Source organism: Lissotriton vulgaris, chromosome 4_2 (genome assembly GCF_964263255.1).
Source record: "Lissotriton vulgaris chromosome 4_2, aLisVul1.2, whole genome shotgun sequence".
NCBI classification, from domain to species: domain Eukaryota; kingdom Metazoa; phylum Chordata; class Amphibia; order Caudata; family Salamandridae; genus Lissotriton; species Lissotriton vulgaris.
In genome coordinates, this window is record NC_141692.1 from 18,298,878 (window position 1) to 18,316,372 (window position 17,495).

The 17,495-nt window shown below is 42.2% G+C and overlaps 1 protein-coding gene across 1 annotated transcript in view; it reads right to left on the reverse strand.

The window, feature by feature from the left end:
* LOC147718152 (prostate stem cell antigen-like) overlaps positions 1-17,495 on the reverse strand; it is a 234,182-nt gene that overhangs the window by 14,655 nt on the left and 202,032 nt on the right. Inside the window, exon 2 of the mRNA XM_086919251.1 lies at positions 2,512-2,628. Within this exon, the coding sequence (XP_086775377.1) occupies positions 2,512-2,628 (117 nt within the window). The remainder of the gene's footprint in view (positions 1-2,511; positions 2,629-17,495) is intronic.

Consider the following 17,495-nt stretch of genomic DNA (forward strand, 5'->3'; position numbering starts at 1 on the left):
TTGGAAAATCACCTTTTCCGTAATTAAATATCCAAGAGGCTAATTAACTTTCCTGATTCTCCCAACCTGTGCTCAGCCTTGAGTAAGTAAAAAAGACATGTGAAAGACCTTCATATAGCAAACAATAGGCTGAGACTCCTCTGAAAGCCACAGCATATTCACTAGGGGCTATTGGTATCTTGTGACACATACTTATTGAGATCCTACTTGGCAGGTCTGTTACGTTACATGTAACACGGGGGTGCATGTCAAATTTAGAGAATTGTATGTCAAGATATTTCTTGTGTATCCCCTCTTTTGTTGCTGAAGGGTTTCTGATTTTGCCATACCAGTCTTCAGTCTGGTTTTGTTGTGGAATTGACATGGTGCAATTCACAAAGACCACCATCCATCAGAGCTAAAAATTAGTATCACCAAGGACTTTTGCGATCTTGAATATGCCCTGGCACATGGAGTTTTGGGCCTGATTGTAAGGGAAACAGAAACTATGAAAAAGAAGGTATGGTCGGTCTTGGGAACTTTTACTCCAATGGTTAGGGAGTGCCCATGAGTCATTCCCACCCACTAGCTGGTACCAGACAGAAACGTGGAACTCCAAGGCAACTGGATAGAACACACTTCCTGGACCTGCTGAAGATCAGAAGAGGACAGAACATGCTGTCTGTGATCTGATAGAGGGCTTGAAGGACTGAAATGACTCCCTCTTGTACCCTGGACAAAGAAGTGGACTACTAGGGAATATTAGTTGACCTCCTGTGTGGCTACAGGGCAATATGTTTTTTCCTGGAAGTAACCAGCTGAACAGTGGCAACTGGACCCAGCATGGGCTCTGTTTTTGACCTCTGTATGACACTCTGTGCGTCTCTAGGTACCTCCCCAGAGTTTTGGAGGACTTTAGAGGTGTACACTTGTGGTTATGTGGGCACCAGAAGAAAGTTAGGAAACTTCTGAAAACATTTCCTTCAGACCAGTGGGACTTGGAAACGTTTTCCAAACGTTCTTACTTCCAGAGTGTCACTGAAACCATTCCTCTAGGTGTATCTGTCATGATCTCCGTTGAGATCGGCCTGAAATTGCACCTTGGTCACAGTTTACCACGACCATTGACTATCATTGGCACTTTGCTATTTCTCTCTGTGATTTCCACTTAATATTCATATCAACAGTTGGCCCTATTGACTTTTTGTCATTTTGGTGTCATTCTGTTTATTACATGTATCTCAATGTTCCTAATTTAGTTTTATTGTTTTACATTTTGATTATTTGTGTACTGCATAAATACTTACCTCCTGGCCCCTGCCTGCTCTGTGCCATAGTGACCATAGGTTTAAGCGCTGGTTTAATTAATTGGCTTGAGGCTTCAACCTGACCAGGCATGTGATTATTTCTCAAGGTGGGCGGTTGCCCACCCCAAATAAACATCTAGTTTCTTAAACACATGTTCATATTTTTGCTTAATAAGTATGCTCAGACTTCAAGTAGGCGTGTGTGTGGCTTCTTCTTTGACACCCTTTGAGTGACAGTTGTTCTTTAAGGTTTATACAGGGTTTACCATGTAGCAACTACACCGCATGGAGTGTTCTCTTATTATTTAAAAAGCCACCTGTGTTCCATTTCTATTTTTGTGTGTGACATCCCTGAACAATGTTTAATCCCGCTAGTAAGAATATGATGGCACTTTCTTATCTCCTGCCACATTTGGTATCAGCTTATAGTTTTTTATCATGCAACAATTTATGAAATAAATGACAACATGCCATGTTTCAGTTTTATTCCCCCAATATCTTCTCAGGTGGGTCACGTGTCCCAGGCTGGGACGCGGATGGGCCCTGGTCCGGCACTCACTGCCCAGCTGTTGTCAGTGTGACCTCAACTCTCTCCTAGAAGGCGGAAGTACTTGCACACATCACACATATACTCACTTGTAAAATGGTCCACCTTCGCTATGTAGCACCTGTTACATGTTAACTGTATTGCAGGTGTACAAAATTGAAAAATGCTTGCTGTCATGTGATATCAAATGATGCATAATAATTAGTAATTAGTCATGTTTAAATTTGGATAGGTGGGAGCTTGGGTGGAATTTATGGAAAGGGTAAAATGGGTGGGGCATACTCATAGGATCAGTTACTTAGATCTAATCATGAAGGTTGTTGTCCTTGTCTATTGAATAAAGAAATCCTTTGCTGTTTTCAGTCTCTGTGCCTTTCATCACTGTGCCCACTTACTGCTTCACAGCACCAATCCCCCACAGCCTGTCCATTCATGTGGGTACCAAATGTTGCTTGTTGGAAATTCTCAGACTCACATCCCCATTCACAATATTTAAAAAGATACTCCCTTGCAGTCAATATTACTTCTTGGAATAACACCACATTCAGCAATTCCAAAATCACTAGAAGCTGTATACAAAAACAAGGCTGGGTCTTGTTTACAGTGGTAAATACCAGAGCGAGTTGTAGTGCCTTATCTAAGATCAGCGTATGCACCTGAGTGGTCATCCTTCCTTACCTGCGCCAGATGTATAGATGCTCTCACAGTAAGAATCGTATGAACTGGAACACTGTTCTACCGTGCAGTATGAGTTGCTTGTAACTGCTGAACATGTGTAACATTTCAAGGCGTGACCTGAGGAAGGACAAACAAAAGGTAAGAGGTAGATCCCATTCACTCATCACTTCCTCTCACTCCAAGGCCATGAAACAGTGACTATATGTCCCTCCGAGCCTTTCATAGGCTGTTGTTTTTCTGCTGTGGGCCCTCCCTCTGCCCCTTATGAATTGTACATGGTATTAACATATAAGAGACGCATGGTGCTCTCTGTGCTGCTTCTGCTGTGCTTCTCCCTCAGCCCGTATGAATTGTATGTAATATTAACATATAAGAGACACATGGTGCTCTCTGTGGTGTTTCTGCTCTGGGCCCTTCTTCAGCCTGTGAACTGTATGTGACATTAACATATATGAGACACATGGCGCTCTCTGTGGTGCTTCTGCTGTGTGTTCTCTCTCAGCTTGTATGAATGGTATGTGATATTAACATATAAGAGACACATGGTGCTCTCTGTGGTGCTTCTGCTGTGGGCCCTTCCTCAGCCTGATGAACTGTACATGGAATTACATATAAGAGATGCAGGGTGCTCTGTGGCGCTTCTGCTGTGTTACCTCCCTCAGCCTGTAAGAATTGTATGTGATATTAACATATAAGAGACACATGGTGCTCTCTGTGGTGCTTCTGCTGTGATTCCAACCTCAGCCTGTATGAACTGTATGGGATATTAACATATAAGAGACACATGGTGCTCTCTGTGGTGCTTCTGCTCTGGGTCCTTCTTCAGCCTGTGAACTGTATGTGATATTAACATATATGAGACACATGGAGCTCTATGTGGTGCATCTGCGGTGTGTTCTCTCTCAGCCTGTATGAATTGTATGTGATATTAACATATAAGAGACACATGGTGCTCTCTGTGGTGCTTCTGCTAAGGGCCCTTCCTCATCCTGATGAACTGTACATGGTATTAACATATAAGAGATGCATGCTGCTCTGTGGCGCTTCTACTGTGGGACCTCCCTCAGCCTGTATGAATTATGTGTGATATTAACATATAAGAGACACATGGTGTTCTATGGCGCTTCTGCTGTGGGACCTCCCTCAGCGTGTAAGAATTGTATGTGAGATTAACATATAGGAGACACATGGTGCTCTCTGTGGTGCTTCTGCTCTAGGCCCTCCCTAAGCCTGTATAAATTGTATGTGACATTACATATAAGAGACACATGGTGCTCTCTGTGGTGCTTCTGCTCTGGGCCGTCCCTCAGCCTGTATGAATTGTGTGTGATATTAATATATGAGAGACACACGGGGCTCTCTGTGGTGCTTCTGCCGTGTGTTTTCCCTTAGCCTGTATGAATTGCATGTGTTATTAACATATAAGAGACACAAGGTGCTCTCTGTGGTGCTTCTTCTTCGGGCCTTCCCGCAGCCTGTAAGAATTGTACATGATATTACATATAAAAGATAAAAAGATGTGGTTTTCTCCTGGAGTTGTTCACTCAGCCTGTATGAATTACATGTGATATTAACATATAACAGACCTATTATGGTGTCCGTAATGCTTGTGTGGTGGGTCCTCCTTCAACCTGTATGAATTGTACATAAAATTAATTAAAAGAGATACATGGTGCTCTCTGTGGTGCTTCTGCTGTGGATCCTCCCTCAGCCTGTATGAACTGTATGTGATATTACATATAAGAGACACATGGTGCTCTCTGTGGTGCTTCTGCTGTGGGCCCTCCCTCAGCATGTATGAACTGTATGTGATATTACATATAAGTGACGCATGGTGCTCTCTGTAGTGCTTCTGCTGTGGGCCCTCCCTCAGCCTGTATGAACTGTATGTGATTTTAACATATAGGAGCTGCATGGCGCTCTCTGTGGTGCGTCTGCTGTGTGTGCCCCTCAGCCTGTATGAATTGTATGTGATATTAACATACAAGAGACACATGGTGCTCTCTGTGGTGCTTCTGCTGTGGGGCCTCCATCAGCCTGTATGAACTGTATGTGATATTAACATATAAGAGACGCATGGTGCTCTCTGTCGTGCTGCTGCTGTGGGGCCTCCCTCAGCCTGCATGAATTGTATGTGATATTAACATACAAGAGACGCATGGTGCTCTCTGTGGTGCTTATGCTGTGGCCCTCCATCAGCCTGTATGAACTGTATGTGATATTAACATATAAGAGGCACATGGTGCTCTCTGTGGTGCTTCTGCTGTGGGCCCTCCCTCAGCCTGTATGAATTGCATGTGATAGTAACATATAAGAGATGCACGGTGCTCTCTGTGGTGCTTCTGCTGTGGGTCCTCCCACAGCCTGTATGAATTGTATTTGATATTAACATATAATAGACGCATGGTGCTCTCTGTGGTGCTTCTGCTGTGGGCCCTCAAACACCCTGTATGAACTGTATGTGATAGTAACATATAAAAGATGCACGGTGCTCTCTGTGGTGCTTCTGCTGTGGGTCCTCCCACAGCCTGTATAAATTGTATAAGGTATTAACTTATAAGAGACACACAGTTCTCTCTGTGGTGGTTCTGCTGTGGACCCCGCTTTCGCCTGTATGATTTGTATATGATTTAAACATATAAGAGATGCATGGTGATCTCTGTGGTGCTTCTGCTGTAGGTCCCTCCTGAGCCTGTATGAATTGTATGTGATATTAACATACAAGAGACACATGGCCCTCTCTGTGGTGCTTCTCCTGTGTGTCCACCCTCAGCCTGTATGATTTGTATATGATATTAACATATAAGAGACACACGGTGCACTCTGTGGTGCTTCTGCTGTGGGCCCTGCCTTGGCCTGTATGAATTGTATGTGATATTAACATATGAGACGCATGGTGCTCTGTGTGGTGCTTCTGCTGTGAGTCACACCTCAGCCTGTATGAATTGTATGTGATATTAACATATGAGACGCATGGTGCTCTGTGTGGTGCTTCTGCTGTGAGTCACACCTCAGCCTGTATGAATTGTATGTGATATTAACATATGAGACGCATGGTGCTCTGTGTAGTGCTTCTGCTGTGAGTCACACCTCAGCCTGTATGAATTGTGTGTGATATTAACATGTAAGAGACGCATGGTGCTCTCTGTGATGTTTCTACTGTGAGTCCTCCCTCAACCTGTATGAATTGTATGTAATATTAACATATAAGAGACGCATGGTGCTCTCTGTGGTGCTTCTGCTGTGGGTCCTCCCTCATCCTGTATGAATTGTACATGATATTAACATATAAGAGACACATGTTGCTCTCTGTGGTGCTTCTGCTGTGGGTGCTCCCTCAGCCTGTATGAACTGTATCTGATATTACATATAAGAGACACATGTTGCTCTCTGTTGTTTTTCTGCTGTGGTCCCTCCCTCATTCTGTATGAATTGTACGTAATGTTAACAAATAAGAGGTGTATGGTGCTCTCTGTGGTGTTTCTGCTCTGAGCCCTCCCTCAGCCTGTATGAATTGTGGTAAACAGACATAATATCGAATCAAAAATATAGAAGGGACATAATATTGAAGTCAATATAAAGAATGGATAAAATATCGAATGGATAGAATATAGTGGTTAAAAATATCGAATTGATGGTATGTAATGTAATATCAATTTTTAAAATACAGAAAGTCAATATATCGAAGTATATAATATAGGTATTAAAATATATCGATTTTTTTATAATATCGAACTGTGTTTTTGTATTATATTTAATTTTTGCGTAATTTAGTTCTGTGGCGGGTTGTGGGTTTATAGGGGAATAGGGTGGGAAGTAATTTAATTTTAATTAATTATATATGCTAATTTATTAATTGGTATTTATTTTGAATTAATTGGTAATTCATTTGTAATTGGTAATTAATGTATGTTTAATTGGTAATTATTTTTTTATTAGTAATTTATTTTTATTAATTGTTTAATTGATAATTATGTTTATTTTATTCATTTATTTTCCGTAGCGAGTTGTGGGTTTATAGGGGAATAGGATGGGAAGTAATGTAATTGTAATTAATTAAATATGTTTATGTATTTATTGGTATTTATTTTGAATTAATTGGTAATTATTTTTTCATTGGTAATTAATTAATTTTTAATTGGTAATTAATTTTTAGTTGGTAATTTATTTGTATTATTTGATAATTGATAATTATATTTATTTTATTAATTTATTTTCCGTAGTGGGTTGTGGGTTTATAGGGGAATAGGGTGGGAAGCAAGTTAATTGTGATTCATTGAATACGTTAATTTTTGTATTGGTATTTATTTTTATGTAATTGTTAATTACATTTTAATTGGTATTTAAATAATTATTAATTGGTAATTAATTTGTATTAATTGATTAATTGATAGTTATGCTAATTTAATTTAAAAATTACAAAAAATTGTAGTAGGCTGCGGGTTTTTAGGGGAATAGGGTGGGAAGTAATTTAATTGTAATTGATTAAATATGTTAATTTATTTAATGGTATTCAGTTTGAATTAATTCTTAATTATTAATTGTTAATTAATTAATTTTTAAATGGTAGTTATTTTTTAAATTGACTAATTGATAATTATATTAATTTGTTTAATTTGTTTTCTGGAGTGGGATTTGGGTTTATAGGGGAAGAGGGTGGGAAGTAATTTAATTGTAATTAAGTAAATCATTTTTATTTATTTATTTGTATTCCATTTTTTATTTATTGGTAATTAATTTGTATTAACAGGTAATAAATTTGAATAACTAATTTAATTTGAATTTGTAATTGATTAATTATTACATAATATTACATTGGTAATTTATTTTCAAACTTTTTTTTGGTATTGATATTTAATTAATTTGTATTAATATATTAAATCTTTACTTTCCCTACTGTTGCACTCTCTGGAGTGGGAATAGTAATTTTTACCCCTACGTTATCCAGCGCTTTCCCTACTGTTGCACTCTCTGGAGTGGGAATAGTAATTTTTACCCCTAGGCTATCCAACGCTTTCCCTACTGTTGCACTCACTGGAGTGGGAATAGTAATTTTTACCCCTACGTTATCCAACGTTTACCCTAGTGTTGCACTCACTGGAGTGGTAATAGTAAATGTTACCATCCCTCTATCTTACTGTAAGAATATTTTATATTTGTTATTAATATTATGTTATTATATATATATATATGTTAAAAGAAATGTATGTTTATAATAATTTTAAGGTTATTTAAGTATGTTTAAGTATGTTTTAGTTAATTATATGTATTATTTTATTATTTTTAAATTACTTTTAAGATATTTTTAAAAATTTGATATTTTGACGATATTTTTTTTTAAACGATATTTTTGATTCGATATTTTTGTACTTACCTGTTTGTAGATGGGACTTCGATATTTCTGTAGTCGATCTTTTGTCATCGAAATGTTATGTATTCTATATTAGTGTAATATTAGTGTAATCAATATTTTGTCAATGATCCCTGAATTGTATGTGATATTAACATATAAGAGACACATGGTGCTCTCTGTGGTGCTTCTGCCGTGACCTCCCTCATCCTGTATGACTTGTATGTGATATTAACATATAAGAGACTATAATATTATATATTATCAACATATAAGAAGAGCCTGATGCAAACCATTGAAGAGTTACCAGCTCCAAAGTTGAGGTTGTAAATTATTCACAAAAGAGACAGGGGCCCCTTCGAACCACTTCACATTTTAAACTGGGGTAAAGGTTTCAGGAGGAGAAGCTGAGGTCCAGGGGACCACAGCTTTCATTGGAACATTAAAAAATAAACTTTTTAAAACAGCAACATTTTCTATAAGTAAATGAGGCTGCTTTTACAAACGTTTTCTTTATTTAATAGCACGTAACGTCTGCTGACCCTTGCAGACCGCCGTCCCTGTGATTGTGGCCACATAGAGTGTGTTTCAATTTGCAAGCAACCCAATGAATATTAATTAGATATGACTGACTACGACCTACGCCAGATCGTAATTTTGAAAAACGACCTATAGTGTAAAACCTATCCATATCTATTGAGTCTGAAACATATTTAAAAAACATCAGTCTGAAAACTTTCATTTTGTTCACTGGTAGCATTTCAAAGAAGCATTGGCAAGGACAATAGGCCTGACTATTTTGAACAGCCTCACTCTATGGGGCATATTTATGAGAGGCTTGCATCATGCAAAGTGGTATAGGCGTGACACAAGCCTTTATGAAGCCATGCAAATCCACTTTCGTGGCTCTAAATGACTTAAAATCCTATCTTCAAAAAAGGAGATAACACAGCCCCAAAAAATTATAGATTAATTGCCCTTTTAGATGTTGAAGGAAAAGCCCATGCCAGCACCTTATTGAATGAATTAAATAGTTGGATCAAAGAGAATGAAATCCTCCCCCCTACCAGACCGGATTCCGCAAAGGCTGCTCCACAATTGATAACATCGTGGCCATGTCGTATCTGAACCAGCACGCTAACGGCAAAAATAACAAACCAATCATTGCATGCTTCGTTGACTACTCGGCAGCCTTTGATGGAGTGCCTCGACACAAGCTTTGGGATAAGTTGCGCAACTGACATATCCCAGTAGGTCTTCTTAGCGCCATAATTTCATTGTACAGTAACACCTGGATCAAAGTGAAGCTAGCAGATAATACCACAACGAAGAAGTGCTGGACAAACCGTGGCCTAAAACAGGGATGCGTCCTTGCCCCCACACTGTTTAATTTATACACGGGCTGATCTGGGGAAGAAGCTTCAAAATGCTAGTCTTGTAACTCCAAAAGTTGGAACCAACAAACTACAAATATTGCAGTATGCAGACGACTTGGTGGTAATGGATCAGACAAAAATCGGGCTACAAAGGGGCCTAGATGCCCTCAATAACTACAATGAAAGAAATGAACTTATAATAAATGCTCAAAAATCTAAAGTAGTTATTTTTGGACACCACCCAAAAAAGACTCTTTTGAAATGGCATGTGGGCAAAGAAATCATCGTCACAGCAAAATCCTATAATTACCTAGGTTGCTGGCTAAGTGAAACCGGTAAATACACAATACATCTACATAAAAAAGAAGGCTAAAGCACATTCAACAATCTAAGCACTATGCAAACTAAATGAGATAATGCAAAGCCCAACAACTGTTCCGATTAGGAAAGTAATATAAGCAAAAATCAGGGCAATTGTTGGTTACGCACAGCAGGCATTCCCGGGTAATATGGAAGCAATGTTAAACAAAGCACAATGCCAGGCCTATAAATGCATTTTCAAACTGCCCAAACACAAACGCAACAGCCTAATTCGTCTAGAATTTGGTCTGAAGCAACAAAGTAAAGAATGTTTGAGAACGCATCCGAAATATTACTACCAAGTCCAAACAGCTCCAGCCGGAAACCTAAAGAGCATGCTGAAGCCGATTTACCGGGGGTCAATTAACCTGTGGCATCGTTACACAGAGGAAGCAGTGGAAACGCTTGGATTAGCAATGGAAAATTGGGATCAGGGGACGGTAAACTATCTGGCCATCAAAAATTCAATCAATAAACAGTGTTATCAACTGTCGCACCAAAGTGATCTAGCAGAACACGCAACAGGAAGAGGCTCACCTTGGCTGATAAAATTGTTTACCGAGAGTAAAATCCAGCCATATCTGAAGCAAGCTCTGGGAAGGAAAGCACTAAAAAACATTGAATGGGCCAGACTCGGGCCCCTCCCCATTAAGGAATTAAATCCCGGGTGGAGATCTCTAGAACATAGAATCAGATGCAGAATCTGTGATTTTAAATGTGAATCTTTACTACACTTGATTTGTTGTTGCCCCGGTATGTTGCAGTCCCGTAGGATCCTTTTAAAACAAATATGGCTGCGCAACGGGGTACGGACAGCGAAAGAAGCAACTTCGGTTCTCTTTTCCTGTACAACACCACAGGACTTGGCCAGATTTTGGAGATACATGGCCGAGTTGCATTATAAAAGGCAACTTGGTCTGTTAAACAAGTACTCTCCAACAAGGCTGAACCGACAATGAACTGACAAACATTTGCAGATTTATAAATGTATATATCTTCTTACTCGGTATTTACACGGTTGTAAGTAAACCCATTGTTTTTTATTTTACAAGAATGTCTTTTTTTCTTAAACAATTGCTTCGATTTGCTTTTAAAATCGCATGTAAGTTATATTGCAGATGGTTTTAAGTAACTGTGCAATACAAAATAAAATAAATACGAGACTTCAAAAATTTGAAGTACTGTAATGCAGCGCAAATCGCTCTGTTACCTTACTGTGCGCAACAGTGGAAAATATTAAACTTGGAAATGCGCAAAAACCTGACACCTCCCCAGAGGTGGCGTAACCTGGAGAAATATCTTTATTCCTCCTGTTGTTCCCTCTTTCTACATCTGCTGTATAAGAGGAAAAGGCCTCTCCTATTTGTATTTGTGCCTGTTTTATTTATTTCAGAATTATGAAAAGCTGTGAGGACACGCCAGGACTTGTGGTGAATATAGGATGATACAACGCGATCATGTTGATCGTGGTATCTTACATCGCAAGTTTTACAACGCAAGTCGTTTCAACAACTTGCACTGTAGGGCGCTGGACTAAGGGACAGTACGATTTACTATTCCAACACCGGTCTACATACAGTAGGGAAGGTGTTGGATAGTAAATCGTTCTATTCCTTAGCTTGCAGCGCCCTCCAGCGCAAGTTGTTGAAACGACTTGCATTGTAAAACCCGCTTTGTAATCCTACCAGGTGAAACTCCGCGTAGTAAAAGTCATCTCCCCTTGTGGTATCAGGCTAACACACATATATCTTTGTGGCGAGGCACGTTAACCCCCCAAAGCTATTTACCAGGAATCACTTTGCTTTTATTACATTTTTATCTTCATGTGGGAGATATGTCATGCTTCATGTGGAGATACCTTTGTGGGGCACTGGCAGTAAAGAAGTGTATCTCGTTCTAGGGCTCAGACATGGCGATGGAGGGCACTCACGGTCCCCGGAGGCCAGGCCCGAGCTTAAGCTGAGTACTCTGCAACACACTGCCCAGTATGAGCGCGTCTCACACTCGGGACCCTGTACTTTAATGAATGCACCCCTATGCATCACCATGACCCTGGAACAGCCAGCTAAAAGTAGGACTTACATCAATTTTCATGCACAGATTTTGGAAGCAAAATTTAGAATATAATAGCTATCTAATTTTATTAACATGGAAAATCTTTTCTAGTCATCAAACTCCTAACAATGCCGGGCAGCAGCACTGTTGGCACGTGTGTTGGTACAGAGAGGAGCTGTCTGGGGACAGTGATGAGAATATGTTGGCATGGAGAGGAGGCACATCTGAGCACATGGAGGAACATCTCTTGTACAGAGACTAGAGATTCAATGCCCTGGTGGGCTGTATCTGCCACGGTGGTGAAGGACCCTTCCGTCTGCGAAAGGAATGGGTAAAATGCGACTTGTACACTACAACTTGTACTCCATGACTGGTTCATCATTACTTCTACAGCACGACTTGTACACTACACAGGTATATCTAAAGATGACCTGTCAAACACTGCCCCACACAGGTACATCTCAAACTTATCAGTCCTAAAGAGCCCCTCACAGGTACATCCAATGGTGACCAGACATATACCAGCATGAACAGTCTCACGCAGGTAGATTTGGAAATGACCAGGTGTACAGATTGCACCCTACACAGGTACATTCAGAGGTAACCGAACATGCACAGTCTCACACAGGTAGATTTGGAAATAACCAGGTGTACACAGCTCCCTCCACACAGGTACCTTCAGATGTAACCAGACATGCACAGTCTCACACAGGTAGATTTGGAAATGACCAGGTGTACACAGCTCCCTCTACACAGGTACCTTCAGATGTAACCAGACATGCACAGTCTCACACAGGTAGATTTGGAAATGACTAGGTGTACACAGCGCCCCCTACAACTAGGTACATTCAGATATGACCAGACATGCACAGCCTCACACAGGTATGACGAGGTGTACACAGCTCCCCTACACAGGTACATTCAGATGTGACCAGAAATGCACAGCCTCACACAGGTAGATTTGGAAATGACCAGGTGTACACAGGGTCCCTACACAGGTGCATTCAGATGTGACCAGACAAGCACAGTCTCACGCAGGTAGATTTGGAAATGACCAGGTGTACACAGCTCCCTCTACACAGGTACATTCAGATGTAACCAGACATGCACGGCCTCACACAGGTAGATTTGGAAATGACCAGGTGTACACAGCGCCCCTACACAGGTACATTCAGATATAACCAGACATGCACAGCCTCACACAGGTAGATTTGGAAATGACAAGGTGTACACAGCGCCCCCTACAACTAGGTACATTCAGATATGACCAGACATGCACAGCCTCACACAGGTAGATTTGGAAATGATAGGTGTGCACAACGCCCCCTACACAGGTACATTCAGATGTGACCAGACATGCACAGCCTCACACAGGTATGACGAGGTGTACAGACGTGAAGTAGTGTGGCTCACTGGTTAGAGGCGACAGACCCGAGAGTAGGGGACGGCCCGGGACCAGGGTTCGATTCCCGGCGCGGCAGGTTTCTGGACCAGGGTAAGCGGACTCGATAATTCTCTCGCCTCGGTGCCCACTCTGATCAGCGATCACACTCGGCAACTCTGGGCATTAGCTTGCCTCATCTTCACTAACGGCCCCACCAGACCGCCGGGGATGCCTGGTCTCACCCTGGAGATACCCATTAAGGGACCATCTCTCAGGGAAGCCAGGAAGGGTTTCGCAGCGGTCGAAGCGCCTTGGGACCCTCCGGGTAAGTAGTGCGCTATATAAATGCCTATACATACATACATACATACACAGGTACATTGAGAATAACAAGACATGTACAGCCTCACACAGGTAGATTTGGAAATGACAAGGTGTACACAGCTCCCTCTACACAGGTACCTTCAGATGTAACCAGACATGCACAGTCTCACACAGGTAGATTTGGAAATGACCAGGTGTACACAGCTCCCTCTACACAGGTACCTTCAGATGTAACCAGACATGCACAGTCTCACACAGGTAGATTTGGAAATGACTAGGTGTACACAGCGCCCCTACCCAGGTACATTCAGATGTAACCAGACATGCACAGCCTCACACAGGTAGATTTGGAAATGACTAGGTGTACACAGCGCCCCCTACAACTAGGTACATTCAGATGTGACCAGAAATGCACAGCCTCACACAGGTAGATTTGGAAATGACCAGGTGTACACAGGGTCCCTACACAGGTGCATTCAGATGTGACCAGACAAGCACAGTCTCACGCAGGTAGATTTGGAAATGACCAGGTGTACACAGCTCCCTCTACACAGGTACATTCAGATGTAACCAGACATGCACAGCCTCACACAGGTAGATTTGGAAATGACCAGGTGTACACAGCGCCCCTACACAGGTACATTCAGATATAACCAGACATGCACAGCCTCACACAGGTAGATTTGGAAATGACAAGGTGTACACAGCGCCCCCTACAACTAGGTACATTCAGATATGACCAGACATGCACAGCCTCACACAGGTAGATTTGGAAATGATAGGTGTGCACAGCGCCCCCTACACAGGTACATTCAGATGTGACCAGACATGCACAGCCTCACACAGGTATGACGAGGTGTACAGACGTTCCTACACAGGTACATTGAGAATAACAAGACATGTACAGCCTCACACAGGTAGATTTGGAAATGACAAGGTGTACACAGCGCCCCCTACAACTAGGTACATTCAGATATGACCAGACATGCACAGCCTCACACAGGTATGACAAGGTGTACACAGCGCCCCCTAAACAGGTACATTCAGATGTGACCAGACATGCACAGCCTCACACAGGTAGATTTGGAAATAACAAGGTGTACACAGCGCCCCCTACAACTAGGTACATTCAGATATGACCAGACATGCACAGCCTCACACAGGTATGACAAGGTGTACACAGCGCCCCCTACACAGGTACATTCAGATGTGACCAGACATGCACAGCCTCACACAGGTAGATTTGGAAATGACAAGGTGTACACAGCGCCCCCTACACAGGTACATTCAGATGTAACCAGACATGCAGAGTCTCACACAGGTATGACGAGGTGTACAGACGTTCCTTCACAGGTACATTGAGAATAACAAGACATGCACAGCCTCACACCGGTTTACACCCATAGTGTGTCATTTTTTTGTAAGTCTTACCTGTGCTCACAAGGAGGGCCGCAGCCAGAAGAGAGCCGAAGACAGCCTTCATCCTTCACAGGGATGGGGAGAAGGGATGCTGGTGGTGTCTGTGTGTGTTACCTGTGCTTGATTTTTGTGTGTGAGGTCTGAATGTGAGGTCCGTATGAGTCTGATATGTGTCTCTGCTGTCTTTATACATCATCACAGTGTTGTGTCCATGCAGCTCGTGGCAACACTCGTTCACAAACACACCCGTTCCCTGTTATCATTCTATTGTTCACGTGTTCCATTAATTCTCCCCCTCGGCGAGGTCGCTTCTCACAATGGTGCAAAGATAATAATTACAAATGTTGCATTTCTTCGTTTCTGTCACTACCACTAAACACAAAACTATTCCGGCACGAGAAGAAGGTGTGGAACACAATCAACAATGGGACCGCGACGAGGGAACGCCGTTCCACTCATAGTTCGGCTTTTCTTTGACAAAGAAGGACAGATCCAGGCCTGTCATTAATGACAGCTTCTTCTTTGCGGCCCCTCGGTTGCTATGGTTACCGGTCCTTGGAGCATCACTCGGTTCACGTGTCCCCGGGCTCCAGGCCTCGGTGGGATGACGAGTGTCGGTCACTGTCCACGCTGGGGAGGACGGGTCCAGGGTGGAGAGCGCAAAGGACTGTGGGTGAGGGGCCCCAGGAGCCTGGCCCTGGCAGGGCCCTTGTAGTGATGCACCTGTGGGATGTCGGGGATACACAGCATCATGAACATTAATTCAGTGTGGGTGCTGTTACCTTCTGTCCGGTGTGAGCAGCCCCCAGGGAGGGGGGAGGGGTGTGTGAGTAGAGGGGGCCATGCCTGGCCTCCTCAGACCCTGCCCCAGTGCGCATGCGCCTCAGCCATGGGGACTCGGGTGCCAAGTGGCTCCCCAGTACTCCCTGCACGTCATGTCCTGTGCCAGGCCCCTGCCTTTCGCCCATCAGACCTTTCCCAGCAGGTACTGGGCACATGGGCATCGGGCACAAGGGTTCAACTTGGATCCACCTTGGCTTCAGAGGATTCTCCTGAGTTTTCGTTGCTTCCAGTGACTGGTTCTTGCCAATCTCACCCACTTCTTGTTGCCTCGAGATTTCTCCATTGGATAATACCACTCACTCGAAAAACTTTATAATTAGGTAGCGTAAAAAATCTCTAGAAATTCATATATATAAAACTAAGGTTAAAGTGCCTTCATAGTTAGGTGTAAAACTATTATACAATTAATGTTTGAAAATCCAACAAGCACTGAAATTGACCAGTTTTACTTTATATGACGGAACTATAACTTTCACCTCGCCGTGCACTGCCTAGGACATCACATATTCCATCACTCGTGACGTGAAATTACAGCATTGATGACATCAGCCAAGCTGCTGCTCTTCAAATCACTCCATATCCTCTTTGAACATTTAAAAATAAAAAAAGGTAATAAAGGGCCCAAAAATATTCACAACATTTAATGTACATGTATGCCATAGAAACAGTGTAGTGCCAGAAACAAGTGTGATCCAGTGTGGTAAAAGAGAAACCCCTTCGCTACCAGTTACAGCATAAGTACAAGCCCTGATTCATTTAAACCCAGGAGGGGCGGAGCGCAACTGGTGTGAGTTGTCGACACATTTCAAACAGTTGTGGCCTCATTCAAAGGTCTGTGGTGAAAAAGAAAGCTTCTCCCTACAATACATTATGTACCTGTGGATTTCTATCTCATACTAACATTAAGGAGTTCAAATGTAGTGATTGCAATAATTAGTATATAAACAGGAGATTTATAAAGTACAGTGTAGGAAGCGGCTCTTTATATGTTATGCCTCTAAGTGATTATATCGTGCAAAGAGTCCACAGATTCCCTCAGAAGTGCACAGGGCTCAATGTAAACCCAAAGCGCTCTATTTGTGGAGTGTGGGTGAGCAGCCTTATGCCTAACAGAGAGGAGTGCAAGACATTTGTTATACACTGTGATTAATAAATGACACACAACTCAAAAAAGAGATCCCCACCAACTTTAGAAAAAGAAGCTTCTTTTCAGGTTTATTTAAAGTTTTTCGTAAGAAGTACATTTTTGCTTTAAAAAGTGAACACAACTGCAATTTTCAGTTCAGCAATGTTAACCTATGGGAGAAAAACAAGAATGAGGTTTTACTTGTAAGTACTCGACGTACAGATGCGATCTTAAGGGTTTCAGGTCCATACCAGGCAAGGTTCAGGTAGGCTTCAAAACTGCACCACCAGTGGCACTGGGGCGGCCGGGTCGAATTTGTAGTCTGTGCCCAATGTTAACAAAATTAGACTGGGGGCGTTGGAAGATCCCTGCTTACAGGTAAGTAAAGCGGTGTCAGTGGTCAATCTCCAGGGATTTCAGCAAGCACTGAAGGGGCCACAGGGCATACTCCCTCAGCGGCCAGGTACAGCGTGTCAACACAGAATCCAGTGCCCAAGGCCAGTCAATGGGGGAGCTCTGTTTCAGAAATAGGCTGCAGGCTCTGACCAGCAGAACGGACAAAGTGTAGTGTAGTTCCTATATTCCCAATAGGCTCTGGGCATTGGAATAACATAAACAATAGTTTAGACATAGGACTTAGGTCGACTAGGTCTCTATTGAATATGTTAGACTTAATTATGAATACCAGCTAGCTCAGAGGTCACTAGCAACTTTCTCGAGTACACAAGAAGGGATTACTTTCTGATA